The sequence below is a fragment of the Astatotilapia calliptera genome, chromosome 22, assembly GCF_900246225.1.
Source record: "Astatotilapia calliptera chromosome 22, fAstCal1.2, whole genome shotgun sequence".
NCBI lineage: Eukaryota > Metazoa > Chordata > Actinopteri > Cichliformes > Cichlidae > Astatotilapia > Astatotilapia calliptera.
In genome coordinates this window covers 26,187,898-26,207,424 of record NC_039322.1, presented here as the reverse complement: position 1 = coordinate 26,207,424, position 19,527 = coordinate 26,187,898, and the positions used below count along the sequence as shown (strand labels likewise).

The 19,527-nt window shown below is 41.3% G+C and overlaps 1 protein-coding gene across 3 annotated transcripts in view; it reads right to left on the bottom strand.

Annotated features, from left to right (window-relative positions):
* The window catches only part of arid1ab (AT-rich interactive domain 1Ab), a 56,667-nt gene extending 40,034 nt beyond the window's left edge, over window positions 1-16,633 (bottom strand). For 2 of the 3 annotated variants that reach the window (XM_026157442.1, XM_026157443.1), the window contains exon 1: window positions 15,154-16,633. In XM_026157442.1, the coding sequence (XP_026013227.1) occupies window positions 15,154-16,050 (897 nt within the window). In that variant the 5' untranslated portion in view covers window positions 16,051-16,633. The remainder of the gene's footprint in view (window positions 1-15,153) is intronic. The other variant, XM_026157444.1, reaches the window with a different exon arrangement.
* Between the last annotated feature and the right edge of the window lie 2,894 nt (window positions 16,634-19,527).

Genomic DNA, 19,527 nt, shown 5'->3' with positions numbered 1-19,527 from the left:
GACTTCACTGTTTAAGCTCCGAACACTGTCGCTGTACAAGTGAAGGGTTAAGCACTTTCCTCCACAGTAAGTGACGGTGTTCCTCATCCACTTTCTCTAGTGACATTTTTACAGCTGTGTAAGGAGTCATGCTGGTAACACTTCCCTTTGAACTCACATACAGCAGACAGAGGACCAAGAACCTAGGCTGAATATTAAACCTCTTGTCTTTATTTATGGTATAGCAGCAAAAATTGCCGTTACATCTACCATATTTTCCGCACTATAAGGCGCACTTAAAATCCTCAACAATCGGCAGTGCACCTTATAATCTGGTGCGCCTTATCTATGAATTCTGGCTGTGTTTACTGACCTCGATTTTATGTGGTACACGGCGCTCAAAAATCTGTCAAAAAATGTTTTAGTAGGACTTTGCTAAGCTACGAAGCCGCACCACTGGATGGATTGTCTGAGCATTATGGCTACCGTAGTCAGGAGCCTCGCAACTCATAGTAATCTGGGTCCAAAACTTCGTCCGCGTCAGGTCCCAAAGTCAAACGAACACTGTGTAAATTCTTTCATCTTTAATAAAATGATCAGTATTGCTGCTTTACCAGGTGTAACAATTAAGTTTAACATCCAGGCATCCATGAAAACAGAATTTATTTAATTTAACGGAGTTAGAAGTAAGCAGGAAGTTAGCTCGCTTGTTTCGCTAGTTATCTAAACATGATATATCATGTTCTGACTGAGAGATTTCTGGAAAAAAATAAAAAGTACAGCTCTGCTATCACTTCCAACATCAATGAAGACAGAAAACTACACAATAGTGACATTTGTAGGGTTACTGAAGTTGGATTAGATGGTATATAATGCTGTGCTAGTGATCGCTAGCGACACAGCTATGTTAGCATAACAAAGCGTAACACAGTGAACCTGGAGAATGAACGCTAAATTTTTTCCACTTGATAAAAGTTCCCGATGTTTTATTTTGACAAATGCAATCGCATGGAAAATTGCTGTAAATGGACCAAACTTCAGTAGGGGAGAACAACTGAGGTAATCCAGCCACAATATGAGATTAGTCATTAATGTAAGATAAGAAAACATTTTATTAGTCCCACACGTGAGAAATTTGTTTTGTTACAGCAGAAAGTGGACAGTGCAAAGTTACAAAGCAAAAATTAGAAAAACACTGGAACAACATATACTGTTGTTCCAGTGTTTATAGAGCCGCTACCAGATAATTCAACATTAATGAATCAATGGTATAGAAGTGGAGGAAGCAAGAGGAATGAGTTGAGTAAAGTTTGACTTATCTGACTGTTTTGTTTCGTTTAATGCCTTATAATCCGGTGCGCCTTACGGTCCAAAAAATACAGTATTATTAGATTTATATCCATTTACACCTGTAGGGATTATTTTATTCTCAATTCACCTACTCATATGTTTATGGGTGTCTTCAATGTGGAAATAATGCTTAAATTAACTATTCCCCCATCTGGAACATGTATAGTTTTTGATTTTGGTGGAAGTCATCCTATCTTTTATGCAAGGGAAAAACCAAAATCATCATAAAATATACCTAAACCGCATATTTCATTAACTCACATCCAAATAAATTTGATGACTTGTTTTAGAATTTCTAGCCTTCATCGCTCCCAGAGTACAAAACTGTTACACGTAAGCAATCCTGTCGCTGGCTAAGCTGCTTGTAGCTGTCCTTGACTGCATTCATTGGCTCCCTGTTACATTCAGAAGCAAATTTAAAGTCATTGTAAATCATCCCAATAGAGCACTTCACTCTCAGACTGTTGGCTTATTTGTGGTTCCTTAAAAGTAGAATGGGAGGCAGAGCCTTCAGCTTTCAGGCCCCTCCTCTGTGGAACCAGCTCCCAGTTTAGATTTAGGAGACAGACACTGTGCACTTTTAAGATTAGACTTAAAACAGATTTTTTTTGTTAAATGATACAAGACAGTGACAAAATAGCACCAAACTTGGAGAGCTGGATTTAAAAAACTTTCCACCTAAAGATTATTTGGAATATAATTTAGCTAGCTGTAATTTTAACCCATTTCCATTCCTACTCTTTATATGTGTCCTAATTACATTAGACCGTGATATGAACTGATCTTGATGTTGTCCATGTTTTGACATCATTTAGCATTTATTCAACTAAGGCTATAGTGATTAGTATAAAGAAAGTCCTTCTTATAAAACCAAAACAACATTCATATTCTTCAACGTGACATATCAGGAAACGCAACATCCTGAAACCAGAACTCAGGTCTCACATCAGCACAGTACAGACATTTTTTCAAGTAATATAAGTTGCACTACAGCAATGACCAATCATACTGATTCATTTAAATAAATGATGACCAAGACCTGCCCCAGGCTGTAATGTTAGTCCCATTTGGATATCAGTATCTAAGGGCTAATTACATTTTGGGAAACCTTATTAAAAATTCTTATTACCTTAATAATTCATAACATTATTTAAATCGAATTAAAAGACAAGTTTTAAAATTTTCCCAGGGGTGTTAAAAACTGTGTGATCATTATAGTAACTGAACCGAGTGCCAAACACAGCAAAGTCCCAACTCCAGCGTAGTAAACAATTGAGATTGCTTGTTCAGAAGAGCTTAAGGAAAGCTTAAGCAAAGCCTACCAATGTGTCCAAATAGTTGTGGAAAAATCTATACCTGTAAGCTACAGTAAGCAAGCTAAGAAGGGGGGCACATTCTCAATTAAACAATTAAGTCTTAGCTTTCCAAATGCATCAACCTCTACTTGGTGCTGACCGCTGCATGACTCTGAATAAAAGCAAGCACGAGGATTGGGCTGGGTAGAGGGGGCGGCAGCCGGCGCCTGCTGGTGCTATCATCCGTACTGAGCAGAGGGAACAGCACCCTACACACCCAGATGTTCACCCAGCTGTTCCAAAGAACTCAAAAGCTGTTCTGGGAGGAGAAGAAGAAGGGAACTCGTGCACTCGGATGACAAAATCTGCTTTCACATCTCTGCGAGATGAAGGAAGAAGTGAAGCTTTTCCAGGGCTATTTAAAGCTTAGAAGAACAACAGAGGCGACAACAGAAAAGTAGGAGCTAGAAGAAAAAAACAAGGCGCTGCTCTTGCATGAATTAGGGTTGGGTTAAAAGGTATAAAGGAAAGCACTGCTGCTTAAAAGGGACCCTTTGCATTTCTGGGCACTTTTATTTCCAATGACAAGCAGCCATAGGTAGATGTCGCATATATTACAGGTATTCCTGGGTCTGTTAATATAAGGTTTGATAGCAGAACATTTGTAAAACCTTAAAGACTAGTCGGTTCTTTCTTTAGCTTCCACTTTACTCTGACATTTAACAATCACACAGGGAGAAATAAACTGTGGCGGCAGCACAGACAGCAGTGTCTGCACATGCTGCTGGCTCAGTTAATGGCAATGTAGTTTGACAAAAACAACTTAACTGGAGCTCTACTTTGTAGCTTTTGAACTTTCAATTGCATTTGGGGAACAAATACTCAGATAATAACAACTAAATTGCTCATCATCCCACCAGATCATGAGCTCAGACAACTCAATCTTCCAACAAAAAAATGGGAGATCTGGTAACAACTCAACCTCAAATTTATTTTTTCAAACTACTTCTCTCGAGATCAAGATGAAGCGAGGTATGGATAGATGTCCCCTATGAGCAAGCATGGCAATGGTGGGGAGGAAGAACTCCTGTTTAACAGGAAGAGACAACTGGCAGAACCAAGCTCAGGGAGGGGAAGCCATCTTCTGTGACAGTTTGAGAAATAAGGAGAAATTCCAGACATAATAACAACAGTACAAGTGGTTTGTGTCCATCCACGCATTTTGAAGGGAAGTTTGTTCATATCCGATTTAAACATCCACACTCGAGATGGAAAGAAAAGCTCAAGAGATATGGTTTAAAAACAGGTATAATTTGACATATTTCCAAGCGAAATTATCAAGAAAACCTGTGAATATGGTGTGACTGTCAAATGATGAGTTCATAAAGTTAAAGAACCAGTAGGCACCACTTAAACCCTAGTCATGTGATATTAAAGATAGGGGAATCTGAAACACCTGGCTTTCTGACAGTATGTGTAGAGAAGGCAGGTGAAAACTACAGCAAGGTTGTCAGCAGTTTTATTAATGTTGAAAAGTTTTGAATAATTACTTCCAGTTCCCCTGTCTCAAAGTGGTTTGTGGTTAGATTGCAGAAATATGATCTGTTGCTATAACAATTATTAGACATTTTTATGCTAAAGCATATATGTTAATACACCAGGAAATTTGAAGCTAATATGTGTTAAATACAGGAGCTTAATCATGTTTCTGTTAAATGAATACAGCTGGGGTGTTACGTTAAAGCCCAAACTTGGCACTGGGTTTCCTGTGACTGCACTTATCCTGTTACAAAAAAAAAAAAAAAAAAAAGCATCAATTCATTAAGTTCAAGACTAAACAAAACATGCTAACGACGTGTCCGTTAAAAGACAATGGCCAATGTGTGTCTGCCATTCTGCTGCGACTGCTTTCAAAGAACTAAAACCATGACTGAATAAGCTGAGCGTTCCATAGTAGGACTTCACTAACCATTGCATGACCAAAGGTAGTTAGAACTATACAGAACCATGATTCTGCACAGTTGACCAAAATGTTACTTGACCATAACTTTAAAAATAAGAAACTCAACTCATCAGTACCAACATCACTGTGGCGACTGGCACATGTGAGCGACTGTTTACTGATGATTAACAACATAGCTGTGAGGTGCTAACTGGTTCCCACACTGTACTGATAGACTCAGTGTGTGTGGCTCTCCAATTAGGTAGATCAGAAAATCTTTCTGTTACCACCCAGTACAACAAAAGCGTAGGAAAACTCCCTGACCTGTCAGTGCAATGTTAAGGTTTGGTGGTACAAGAGAGTGAACACTGGCTGTGACTCCCAGCTGTCAAACTGTCAGGCCAAACATATATTTCCAGGTGACAGCGGCTGTGTCCCAGGAGGGAGACAAGGTGAGTTTGGATGGGAGATCAGCAGGGCTGAGAGCAAGCCAGTGGAAAGAGTGCAGCATGTGGTGAGAAACAGCAGGCAGCAAACCAGATGTTCAACATGCAACAGTGGCGTAATAGAAAGTAATACATGTATATTGCACCTTTGTTGAAGAACTTATCAACACACTGTTAAACAGAACAAAAGGCATTTTGAAAATGCATTTTTACTTTCAAATCAGGTTTCAAAAAAGCAGAATACTGAACTAATATAAAATACACTAAGCCCACCTTGACTGTGAAACATAGCCAAAACATTTCTTCAATTATAACCTGTGAAACAATTTGAAACCTAATGACACATTAACAATTACACAGCAACCCTTAGAATATTGTTAAAATGTAGTTACAGTGGACACTCATCCTGTAAAGCACACCTGTGTGGCTTGTTGAGTACAGTTCAAGAGTGGCACTGGCACTCTGGTCACACCAACACTTTAACGGGAACGCTCATGGAAGAAAAAGTGGTCTCTGCTCTTCTCTCCTGCTCAGAGATAAGCCACTCGATGGGTTAGCGGGCACAGCAACTCCTCCAATGCTCTGTCAGCATTGGAGGCAAGACAGCGATCGGTTACATCACGTTGCCGAGGCTCAGCAGGCACTGCCGAGAAGGATGCTTATTCAGGCTGACCATTGGAACCCTGGACGACCCATTACGATAAGTGTGTCACTCACTAGTATGCCAAAAATACCCTGGCTGCTGAATGAGGCGAAGCCACTTAAGGACCTGGCTGGGTCACTGGCTGCCTCATGGTTAGAGTCACAACTCTGATGCTGACGTCAGACACTCTGTCAACATAAGGAAAACATGCCTGGTCATAATCTGAATCACAGATGGGTCATTTTAATGAAATAAAAGGGGTTTTGTACTTTACAGCAGGGCTTTCTAGTCTTAAAATAATCTAAACACATACATAAATAAAGCTAGACAGCTGTAAAGAAAAAAAAAAAAAAAAAAAAAACAAAGAAAAAAAACTGTTCTCAACACGCTTCAAAACAAATGAGAGAGAGTAAACTGGAGTGGTGAGACCGTTGGGGTTGTTAATTTGCACTCTCCTGTGGGTAGAATCGCCTCTCACATACACGCTCATGCAAATGTCTAGGTAGAGAGAGAAATATGTCAACGCCTGTTACTGTTCTTTCTACAGCCATGCCACCACAGGTATCACCAAAGCAGCACAATCTTAACAGCAGCCTGGCACATCAGAAATCACCCGCTACACAAGGCAGAAACAACACCGCTAGTAAACTGCTTCTTCTGCTTGTCCCTGTGCAACTTTGCACCTACTGAGCACTGGTTGCTCATCCATGTGCTCAACAAACCATCAACCAAACAGGGTGCTGATACCTGGTACAGGAACCAACTGCGATACTGAACTGGAACGTGGCCTGTTTTTATTGTAAAAGTGTATGATATTTATTTTATGTCAAGCAACAACAAGTACCTTACTTTTAATAGCATCATTTTGAACTTTAAACAGAGTCTAAGTCAGACTCCAGCAGTAAGAACTGTTCTGATGTCAGTCACTGCTAAGGTTGTTGCTACTGATTATGTGCACTGTCAATTAAACTGTTAAGTAGATTACTTTATAATCTCTTGTGTCAAAGAGCAGTAAAGCTTGCCTCTTACATTTCCAGACACAAAAGTGACATTTAAGTTTTATCTCACCGACAGTCCAGAGGGGATTCACTTCAAGGCTGCCAACTAATCAGTTATTTCCTCTATCAGACACTTCATCTTTTCATCTACAAACTCTTAAAAACTGTCAAACATAGCCGCTTTGTCATAGTCCAAAACCCAAAAATTGTAGTTGTTAACATGAAAGACTAATAATGTGAAAAAACAGAAATGTGGAACAAGTTGCTTAAAAAAAATACTTTATCTAGCAGTATTGTGTGCATGTCAAAGTATCCAGCAGTGACTCTCTGAAAACATACCTAGACATTACAATTACAAAGCAGTTACACAGTCTGCAACATATACTCCCTATGATCAGTTATTGATTTGAGAATGAGCAATATGCCCTCTGTTTGTTTGCTTGTTTTCACCAAAGACTCAGATCAGATCTCCTTTCCTTCATTGGGAGTTATTTCAGATCTTATTGTGGTCAAAGATAGATTAAGCTTAGTATGCATTTTTTGAAGTGCACAAAGACAGAGTGAGAAAGAAACACCCAGTGCTACCTAGAATTCTGGAGGTTTGCTAACGAGTTCTTTTCCAACACTACTTTACAGTATATTGATCTTTGTCAGAGCGATCAAGGTTCACTAACCTATAAAAGTTAACAAATTACTGTTGTTGTTGTTTTAATTTTACTATAAACTGAATTTTCCATATAACAAAATATGCTTTGTAGCAAGACTGAAAGTCAGACTCACACAAAATTAGAAATTGCAGGTCACACAATAAAAAAAGAAAATGACTGTACTAACATCTGAAAAGTTCAACCAACTGTATTCGTTGAAAAAAGATAAATGATCATTAATTAGAACAGTTAATACTACTTTCTAACTAATCTGTTAAAGGCAGAAAATCTTTTTTTCTCATTTGCTTCTGATGTTGTAGCTTTTTATTACCTCACTGTTACACATTTATTTTCTATCAATTACTAACAGAATTTTTTCCCCTCAAACATGGGGCTTTCACAGGAATTGTCATTTCCACAGCTTTGCTTTTATTGACAGCAACGAAAAAAAAAAAAACAAAAAAAAAAAAAAACACCCTGTGAATATCACATTAGGCAAAACAGAAAGCGAGGTAATGACCAGCGGGCACAATTACACCTCCAGCTCACATCACGGCCGAGTTCCACAAAGGAAATGAAGGTAGAAAGATCAGCAGCATCTTGTGCCCTTATATTCCTTTCCCCCCTGCTTTATAGATGAGCCATTGGCTTTTTCCCCCCTTTGCGGAGATCAAAGGTGAAAGCTGCATGAAAGCTGGGAGGAAGCATCATTCTCTACCACAGAGTATCAACAACTGCACCCATTTAAAGGTTAACCACTTTATTCCATAAAAACACACACACCATACGTCATGTAAATGAAGTCTGTAGTCCCACACAGGCCCACAGAAGGATATTACTATGCTAATCCGAAGCATTTTTAGAAGGTAAATGTCAAAAGAAATGAATTACCTTTACATTCCAGCATGCCCTGATGCAATAGCCCAAGCCTGACATTTGTCCACGAGGAGCTTGTTTTTCCCAATGTATTTTCAATTGCAACAAAGAGGATACAATTATTCAGATCGAGTCATTTCCACCATGACAGTGTCTGTATTAACCTTTTGAGTCATTAAACCAAAGACTCCCAACACAAACTGTTTTAGAGACAACTTGAAATCAATAAAGTTTGGGAGATGCCGGTGGAACAGCAAGAAGCTGAGGAAAAACAAAAAAAAGAACAACAAAAATACACTGAGCTGGACCACACAGCTGTGTGCTGTGGCTGAGAGAGAGAAAAAAAAGAGCGATGTTAGTAAAGAAAGACGGATGGCTGGTGACACGTGGAGTAAGAGCAGGTCAGAGGATCCTGAGGCAGTGGCAGACACACAAACACACAACAACCACGTAACTGCTGCACTTTACACAGAAATACACACAGCTGTCAGGGGCAGACGAAGATCATTCACAAAACACCACCACCACCCCTTCCCCCGGGTATCACTGACACCGTTTCTCCCTCACACACACACACACACACACACACACACACACACACACACACACACACACACAAATACAGTTGCCAGGAGGCAGCATGCTGTCCATGAGGCCTGTGGAGAATCATTACTCAGCAGAGCAGACTAAAGAGCCGAGAGTGAACTTCCTTTTCGAATGCTCAGTGTTCCTCTTCTCCACGGCACCAAGCCCTATTAAACAGGGGTCCAAACCGTAGTGGGAAGTTGCGCTGTGTGTTTTCTTAGAACTGGGAGTTGTGTTTAGTGAACAGGAACAAAACAGAAACTGCTGGCCCAGCTGTCAAAGACCAGCATTAGGCTCTCAAGTGACTGAATAATGGTAGATAGTGTGCTATACAGTGATGTGTATAAACAGTCTGTATCTCAGTAGTGGTACTCCTGTCAATGACTAAACTGAGGCAACTATGCACGCTTAATTTTAGGAGAGATAATTTTGCACAGATTCAAGAGGCTGGACCCAAAAAAGCTGGCAAAGACTGAAATTTAACTAGTCACTGACGCTATGGAAATATTCTCTTATCTTCACTTATTTTCTAATTCGATTTTTAAGTGGAAAAAATAAACTAAAAAAATAACTCAAACCAAATGCAAATTAGAATTTTCTCAGCAGCAAACAATGTCATTACAAATTCCCACGCTCTCAAACAGTACCTACAAAAATAATAATAACAATAATAACAATAAATCCAAGTTAATCTACAACTTTGTTTATTGTGCTTTGTCATTATTGGTTAATTAAATAAACTAATAAATGTGTAATTGTGGCCTTACCCATGCAAAAGGGAAACTTTTTGAACATCTCTGGTGATGGTGGTGGTGGGAGGTGGGGGACACACCTGGCGTTACACCATTCCAAACAAAGAAGCAAAAAAAACAAAAAAACAAAACCCCACTACAATCCACTTCAGAGTATTTGTTTGTGTGCAAGGTGTTATGGAAACCCATAATATGAGCCCTTATCCACCATTCAATTAACGCATTAACTCATCTTGAGCAGGTGGCCCAAGGCAGGTGAGTGGCTTGTTGAAAAACACAACAACAAAACAAAAACCAAAAAAAAAAAAACCAACAGCTGCTGAATTATTACCAGAGCCACCAATTAAAAGGCTGATCGTGCCACTGCTCATGACAGAAGAGCTGAAGCCTTTAATAAACTCTGCTGAAATGTAGTCGGCAGCACTTCAGCCGAGGGTAGCCTGTGAAAAACTGACCTGAACTTTGGTCTACTGACTGCCACATCAAACTCTGCAGTCAGACATCAAACATACAATCTCCCTGACTAAACATAACAAGCATGTAGCAGTGGCCTCATGTGACATATCTTTGCTATGATTTGAAAACAGTCTGGGTCCCACACGTGTTTATTTGCCCTTAGTGAAAGGTCCTGTCCTCCACACACCATGTCTTAGATCATATCCATTAAGGTAATGTGTTCTCTGCACCTGGACCACTGACATCAAGACAAACTCTTGTAGAGTTAAAGTTACTGTGAGTCTGCTCAATTCAGTTACACTAATGATAGTTTGTCAAAGCCCTTTTGCCTTCTGCTAAAATACAGTCATTGCTACCTTTACATTTGCTTAACAACCAAAAAATGTTCAATTATCCTCCAGCTTTCCAGCAAAACCTTGAATTCTTTTGCAAGGAATTGCTCTGAAGGCTCATTAGCCCATTGGAAAAGCATCCACGGATTTAAATCCAATGAAGGAAAAGTATTGGATTAGACATCAGTCTTCCTGTGGAAGAAATTGAGAAAATACAAGGCTAAAAGGACATAAACACAAACAAAGCTAATGCATTCTCAAGCTAAATCATTCTATTAACAAATTTTAGCTCATTATAACTTCTGTTTGCATATTTTAACTATAATTCACTGCTTTCACTGGGGGTGACTGCTATCAAAGAACACTTAGCAATCCATGTGCAGTATTTTTTAAACCCATTTTCACACTGCAGGTCTTAATGCTCAATTCCAATTTTTTGATCAAATATGATTTTTTTGTCTGCTTGTTGACACTACAAACAAAATGTGACAACAAACGCGCTCTAGTGTGAACCCTCAAAGCGGCCCGCATGCGCAAAAGAAGACGTCGCACACAACGCGCTCTGTTTAGATCCAGACTAAACAGTATTGTTTGACTGATGGCCCTTAATATAAAGACTTGTTTTGGACTTTACGTTTCCAAATTTTGCTTTAAGTTATAAAGTTATTTTGTTATTTGCATATGGCCTAATAATTATCCTTATTGCTGTTTTGAGAGGAGCGGTGCTTCAAAGGATAGTTGCAGATTTCTGTCAGAGTCTGCAGATTATACAGTACAAATAAAATGTTCACGTTTCTTCAACGTTATCTTCCCAACAGTTTCACTGGATGGCCAGGAAGCGTTCACAATGTCTTCTCCGGAGCTGATAATTGGCGTCTGTCTTGTGTCAGTGACGTAAAAGATGGATTTAATGCGACATGACCGTTCAAACAGCAGTCGCTTTCTAAAACATCAGATATGTATCTGATTCAGTACCACATACGAAAGTGACCCAGATCGGATTTGAAAATATCGGATTTGTGCCGTTCACACTGTCATACCATGATCGGATATGGGTCGCATATGAAAAAGTCGGATTTGATGCACTTTTGCCTGCAGTGTGAACGTAGCCTTAGAGTTTGACACTCACTGGGAATTAATTGCAGCATTTCACATACACTTAGCTGTAGAGGCACATCATAGTATCTCATTTTGAAAGTTCACCTACTGCTAACCAACAAGCACTGACCAGTACCATTTCCTGGCTGGACAGTTTGCTAAGGTCACTGCTATTTAGCTGTCAAATTAGTGCAGTAGAGGCACCTGCATCACAGGTTCACACTAAAGTGACTGTCCAGCATTCAACACACCTCCAGAGCAGAACAAGGACCACTGAGACTTACTGGAGAGGCAGCTGAGCATATCAGGCAGTGTTTCCCTCAACTGCAGATTGCAAAGGAAGATCTACTGATGCTGGCTTAGTGGGCTAAGCATGGTGGAACATGAACCAGTTCTCCACGAACTCCAGGGTCTGGTTAGAGTTGCCCTCTAGCTTATGGTGGTTCTATAGAGCAAAACAAGAACTACAGCTGGTGTGGTTTAAGACTGTGGAGTTCTGTCAAACTACAGGATGTGACACTGCAAACAGCGGACCGACATCGAGGACCAGCACAGCAGGCACCTAACCACCCTACCCAAGGGTGACTCTAGTCACTAACATTAAAAAGAATGGATAAAGTAATAAAAAGATGCACTAGGGCACCCTACATTTGGGCAGCTTGCCCAAGTATAGTCTATGTGTGGGAAACACTGCAATAACAAGGTACTTGGCAATTAAAATATTTACAGCTGAGCACCTTCTATAGCGTATTTAATAATTAATTAAAGCTCCCCCACAAATATCATTTGAATCTGTTAAAGATGTTGTGCTAACAATCTATCACCGACCACAAACATAGCAACAAATTCCAAGAAAGGTGGCAGGGCATTTCTTTGACACAATCCGATATTATAGAAAATATAAAAAAGGGTTATTTGAAGTTCATAACTCTCAATCTGACACCCTGAGTACTACGCAAACCTGATGAATGCTCAGTTTAGAAATGAAAGAAATGCCATTTAGACACACTGACACTTAGAAAAATGTGCAAGGTTTTCTAAAATATATTCAACTGAAAAGAAATAAAACGAGATAGGATTCAGATGTGCGCTATTTAATATATATGCAATGTCAGGAACGTAATCTGCATGTATCTAACTACCGACATCCAATATTTAAGCAAGTGATGTAAATATGGCAACTCTACAGCAATAAAGGCTGGACCCTGCCCAAATTGAACTCATCCACCCTGACAGCAGCAATTCCCAGTTTGCCTAAATTTAATGCCGTCCCCGGGCACAGACACTATTCCACATGCTGGAGGTGACAAACTGAAAGTAAAAAGGAGCATCCTAACTTTCCTGGAAACAGCAGCGAGGGGCCCTCCGGAGAAAGATGGGCGCACTCAGCGCGACACCCCTCATCCGTCCTGGAATATGTGGGGGTTTTTTTGTATAAAGCGACGGCAATAAGCAAACACGGCCCGTGTCCAATTGCTGCGGAATATCTGGGTGTTTGTTCTAAAACACACTGAACCGAGCACTTCTGCAGCCACTCTACAACTGTGCACCATCCGGCTCTAAGTGCAGGCAATTTAACTTGTTGTGGATGCAGCGAAAGTGGCAATCAAAATGTGTGAAAAGCTGTCGCCTTAAAAGTTTAAAGCAACAAGTGGTGGGTTCACCTCTCTGGATGAAAAGTCCGATGAAACATCTTTTGGTGGGAAATAAAAACAAACAGCCCATCTATCACTTTTCATTTACAAAAGCCACGTGCAAAATGTTTTGAGAAAACGGACACTGAAAGTAAATGAGAATACAGAAGAGATATAAAAATGTTGTTTTTAAGCAAATGTCAAATAAAGAGTTTAATTTTATGCCTCCCGCAATCCTGTATGTACACAGATAAAGCATCCCTCTGTGGCCTATATATGTTTAATTAATTAAGCCAAAACCCACAAAATATTCTCAAATGCATCCAACTCTACCTACCTACATTGCCTATGACACATAACTGTAGCATAAAACACTACACAAGGGGCCGTTATCTCTTAAGAGAAAGATGTAGGTAAGCACTGTTGACATACTCTGCCTGTGGAAGTAAATTAGGCTACCTGCCGGGAAGAAGAAGAAGAAAAAAAAAAAGCTGTGACACTTGGCTGACACCTTGCTTGCTTGTAAACACAACTGCAGCCAGGCAGGCTCCATCACGTGGCCACAAGACTTTCAGGGCCACACCAGTCTCCTCAACTCCTGATCTGGAAACAGCACAGAACACAGTTGTAGGAGAGGGGCTATATGACCACACCTACTCTCTCTGCTGTTCTGGAGTCAGTTGACTTGAAGGAGCAGTGCACGCTGTGTACCCCCCTCCCCCCACAAGCAAAAATGGGAAAAAATGAAGAAAAAAAACCCCCAAACTTTACATGCCAGGTCAATAACAGCAAAGCAGTGACTGAGCACGTGTCAGGTTAATCACACAAATAAAAACAACGGTGACTCCACATCACTACATCATCATGCAAATTACTGCAGTGGGAGGAACTGAGCAAACTGTATTCTCAAAATGCTTTCACAAATAAAATGCAACCAAATCATAGGTTAGCATTTACAGATAAATAAGTAGTCTTTGGGTTTTAGATTTCTGTTGATATCACTAGAATAATAAATATGTTTTTACAATTCTTTTTAATTACACGACCATATAGCTGCATTCAAAATCGCTCAAAATGATAATAAATACAACAAAAAAATCAAAAAAGAGAGGCAGGGACTATGTTTTCTTTACGCAGTGGAGGAACACTGGGCAGAGGGGGCTGTTTTTCTGCAGCCTTCCATTAGATGCAATTATAAATGGCCGAGAGCAGAGGGATGGGGGAGCCAATCAGATCTCGGCTCGCATGTCAACCTAAGACCAACTGTCTCCTGGCTCTGACAGCAGGATTTTACCTCCATAATTCAAATCCCAAAGCAAAGGCAATCTGCACTTTGCCAACTCCGAGCGCCGGGGCCGTGTTTACAGGCGGCACATGGAGGAAAGAGGCAGAGAAAAAAAGACAGCGAACCGAGTCGAACCGATCCCGCAATGAATGAAAACCCTCAAGTCGAGACAATCAATCGCGGTCACAATCACACTTTGATCCGAGTAAACACTTTATCGGGATGGAATTGTTGCCATTCTCCCGACTCTGAGACACATCTCTACTCCGGCCTGCAGCGGCTTTTTAACAGACACAGCGCTCTTTTTCTTAATGATTATGCAAATATTATTTAACGGCTATCGCTGTCATTTGCATCTTGTTTATCGCCTCGACAGCCACTGACACAACTTTTGATAGCACCGGAGGGAGCTCGGCACCGAACAGAACCGGACTCGCTGCGGATTCTCGCAGAAATGACAGCGGTTACAGCACTGACAGCGAGGCTAGAGCAATACCGCGAACAAATATCACCTCATCTCCCTGCACACACGCACACACTTTCTCCCCGCTAACTCTTGTTCTACTTAGTCTAACTCTTGCCCTGTACCAAGCAGGGACACACACCGATACCCACGTCTCGGAAAGTTGTTTCTGACGGAATATGCGGCTTCTTTCTCTGTCTAAACACTATTGCAGGGGTGGTATTGGGAGAGAGAGAGAGGCAGCCATTTTAGAGCTCTTGCTACATAGACAATGGCTGGTCCAATGCAATATTCAACTCTACAGTGCTTTTTCTCAGCGACTGAGAGACTTTAAGTCAGCCAAAGTGTGTCAGTGCAGTGAGTGAAGTTTACCTGATTTCTGTTTGGAGGTTGTCCAGTGTTTCCCGGGCTCATGGGAGGCGGATGGTGGGTCCTTTGTTGCCAAGCCGGATGAACCCCACCATACTGACTGCTGCCCATATCCCCTGGTCCCTTGTTGGCCCCCTCCTGATTGTTATAGTCTCCTTGGGGATAATTCGGGTAGCTCCTGGTAGGGCTGGGGGATGTCAAAAGCTGATTTAAAGTTGGCGTAGACGTAGGTTGTTGGTTTCCCATGTTATATCTCTGATTATTATAAGAGGCAGCCATAGCTGTGGTTCCTCCTGCTGGCTGTTGCTTGCCTGGCTGCCCCCCAGCCGGAGGCTGGTTGTTACGCGGGGAATTCATGGCCCCGTATCCCGGGCCCTGGTAAGAAGTCCTGTTCTGGAACGGGCTGTAGTTGTTGTAATGGTTGGGGTAGCCGTGTTCGTGTGAATTAGGGGGGTAAGAGTCCATCATGCCCGGCCCCGATGCAGCTGCCATGCCAGGGCTTTGTTGTCCGCCATGTTGATGAAAAGGGGCCCGGGTGTAGTGCTGGTTGTAACCGTAAGGAGGTGGAGGAAAGGGGCCCGGGTGGTGGTGTCCCATCCCGGGATGGTTATTCCCTTCGGGCCCGCCTGTATCATTCTGATTACTGCTATTATTATTTACCCTGGGTAAATTCCCGTTGCCGTTCTTCATGTCAGGATCCCCTCCTCCCCCAGCATTTCCAGCATCGGTCCCGTCCTGCAGCTCCTTCTGCCCAGGAGATCCGCCGTCAGGTCCCGGTTCCTTATTTTCATGCTGTTTCTCTCCCGGTACCGACTCCTCCTGTGTGTCCCGATCCGGCTTTTTTAGTTCGGATGGCGGGCTAGTGTTGAGAGTGGCGACGCTAGCGACCTGAGCGGCCATGATATCCCTCTCTCTCTCTCTCTCCCCCACTCTTTCTCTGCCTCTCTCTCAGCACGGCGACTCACACACAATCAAACTTCGAATAACCATTGAATATAAATACAAGTATATTTATAACAACGTACCCGTTGTCCCGGTTCATTCCCCCCTTTTCCCTCCGCCCGGACCGGTATCCGGTAATCCACCGCGACTCCGTTTAAAGTTAAAACAGAGAGGGGAAAGTTTGTGAAAGAAAAAATGTATAAATACAGAGCCAGGGAAGTGAATTTAACCGACACAAGTGAGTGTGTGTGTGTTGGAGGGGGGCCTTCTGTTACAGAACGAGAGCGCGAGCTAGAAATCAACCAAACCAGCACGAGGCTCCGCGAGATACAGCCATCTTACCGACATGTCGCGAGAAAATAAAAACCCGGAGCGGAATCTACAGCAACTGGATTCGGACTGCTTGTTCCCTGTTGTTTATACACAAGGAGAGCCGTTATTGAAGGTCTAATACGCTTTGAACTGAGCGCATACATAAAACCGTCGACGTATTCGAGAAGCGGTGTTTGTTAGCATAAAGTGCCAGCCGTACAGAAGGTAATTAAATGACGCAAATTAATAAAAAGCTAATGTCTCCTGGAGAGATGTTTATTTAGAAAATAAGTTACACTAATTCTCTGTGCTGTCTTTCATTTTAAATAGGAATTAATCAATATGCGTTATAATATAATACATAATATAATCCTAGTAAATAAAACACGATTTTAGTTGTATGCTTTTATACTGGGGATACTACCTGCTAAGATACACGTAACTTTACAAAGTAGATGTTGAATAGCTCTGTTTGTCGTTACAAATAACCAGAATTTCCCACATTTCATTTTTACTTCAAATATCTTTCAAATAGCCACGTGCTTGGTGCTCATGGTCTTTCCTTATATATCTCACTGCTAAATACTGACTGTTTTGTGTTATCAAAACACTTCTGCCGTCCCTTCTTTTGCCATACTATTTTTTTTTTTTATTTCAGCCACGACTGTGCAGTTCGTGCTTAAGCTGTGAGCGCTTCTGTTACATTCATTTGTGGGTTTCTATCAGCTGGTGAAAGGGGTGGAACAAAATAGGCTACAATGTCATCTTCTATAAGAGTGTGCTAATGGGTGGAAGTGACTGCTTCCATGTGTCTACAACAGCACAAGCGGAGGAAAGCATGAAATTACAACCTGTGCATGTTTGTGGCGCATGTGTGTGTTTGAGAGAGCGCGCGCGAGAGAGAGAGGGAGCAGAAAAGGAAGAAGAATGGGGGATGGACTGAGCCAGTCTCAGACCAGGAAGTGGAGATAGAAAATGAGAAACAGCGATGGTGAGAAAAGTGACAGGGCCGCTGAATATTTGAACATATCATGTAGGAGTCGAGGCTCACTCCAGCACACAGTGGACAGGACATATTTGGAGAAAGCATGAAGTAGCCCTATACAATTAACAGGAACAGACACCCTAAGTCTCTCCACCACTCTCTCTCTTTCCCCACCCCCTTTTTCTTCGTGTTCTCTGCCTGCCTGCCTCGCGCTCTCCTAGCAGCAGCATCAGCCCTCGTGCTGCTTTCAAGTGCTGTCGGAATTTTCCTAATCAACGTCACCTAGTCTAATATTAAAGACTTATAGGGAGTGAAAAATTAAGTAAATATGAAAGAGAGTATAAAATGTTTTAACATCTTAATTGCCATAAGCTAAGGTTGTCTAGAGTGCGGTCAGAGTGCCAAATCTCCTTTATAAATACAACAAAAATGTCAGGGGAGTGAAAGGAGCACTTTAGATTCTGTTCTAATAGGTCTAAGGTGACATTAGCTACTTTACAGGAAACAAGTGTCGAATTCATTAGATTTAAAAACAAACAAACAAACAAACAAACAAACAAAACAGCAAAGCAAAGATTTTAAAGCAAAGGCGTACGCACACGTCACAAGCTAAAAGAAAAAAATATTGGTTTACTCTCCAGACAACAACAAGTAATAACCAAAATTGAGGAAACTCAACATTTTATAATGTTTTTCATTGTTTCACACGAAACGACACCTTCCTTCTATACTTTAAGGAACGTAGCGCACATTAACGTAAATAACGTACTTAACCGCATTGCACGTGCTTTTTGCTTTGAATGTAAAAACCAGACAACACAGTATTTTCGTTTTCATATAATCAAATAACACGCAATGCTCACTACTTTAAGTGAAAAGGCTGTGAAAAAATAACGTTCACTTCCGAGCTGTAGCGCCTGAACGCTGCGACACTGTGCATTCGCAGCGTTCACGTGGAGCACGTGAAGGCAGCACTGCCGCTTGCAAAAGCAGCAGAACTTTGCTATGTGAATGTGGGGGATGGGAAGCAGCAGCGCCCTGCTCTGCTCAGCCCTTTCTCTCTACAATGCGGGGCTTTCTGCTCATATTTCTCACACTATCTGTGCAGAAGTAGACCATGTTTTCTTCCTGAAGTTTTGCTAAGAAATCAACAAACATATCCACATGTATTTCAAAGCTGCAAAGACAGCTTTTGTATGTTTAATAAAGGAGAGAAGGCAGGGTGGAGGGGGTCAGCTCAGCTGCTGTCTGCTTATATAGGCTAAGGGAGGAGTGTGTGTGCTGTGTGTGTGCTGTGTGTGTGTGTGTGTGTGTGTGTGTGTGTGTGTGTGTGTGTGTGTGTGTGTGTGTGTTAGCAGAGAGCGCAGATAGAAGGCTGTAAGGGAGGAGGGGGGTAGGGAGCTTCTTTTTCTTTTTAGCATAAACTTGCTGTTTATTATAAGTCTCTCTTCTCTCTTTCATATATATATATCATATATATATATTTCATATATATATTTTAAAGCGCACTGCAATCTGCTTTCTATGCTGCATGTTCTCAGTTCTATTTTAGAAGAGGCTTCAAAATATGCTCCATTTATCTGGGTTCACCTTGAAAAATATTTATCTGTTTTTTCAGCCGCCTGTGTGGCTGCAAAGTGACTTAAAAGCCCTGAGATCATATGGTATGTTAAATCTCTGTGGGAGAGCAACAACATGATGCTAAAGACCTCCTGTGCAGCAGAGAGTGCCATGCATTTATTTATGTGATTCTTGTTTTACAAGGATATGGTTTTCTTTAAAATGCCACGCTGCCTGTTCGGACAAGCTCAGCGGCAGCAGGCACGAGGACCTCCTTTAGCACCGAATTAATAGGGACAGGATGAAACTTCGAAAGCAGAGTTTCTTTCTATGAAGTGCTGGAGCTGAATCAGACAACAGCCACCTACAGTAATTGATACTGCTGCTCGTATACAGTCGCTGTACTATAACTGTTGCCTCCCACAGATGACTTGTTGAAAAAGTGTTACCATGAAAACTTACTACTCGCTAATTTGCTGTCATAATCTGGCTTGGCACACGCAGGAAAAGATTCATACTACCTACACAGTTTTGATCCCTGTGTCTTTTGTCAAATTTACAATTATTTTACCAAAGAT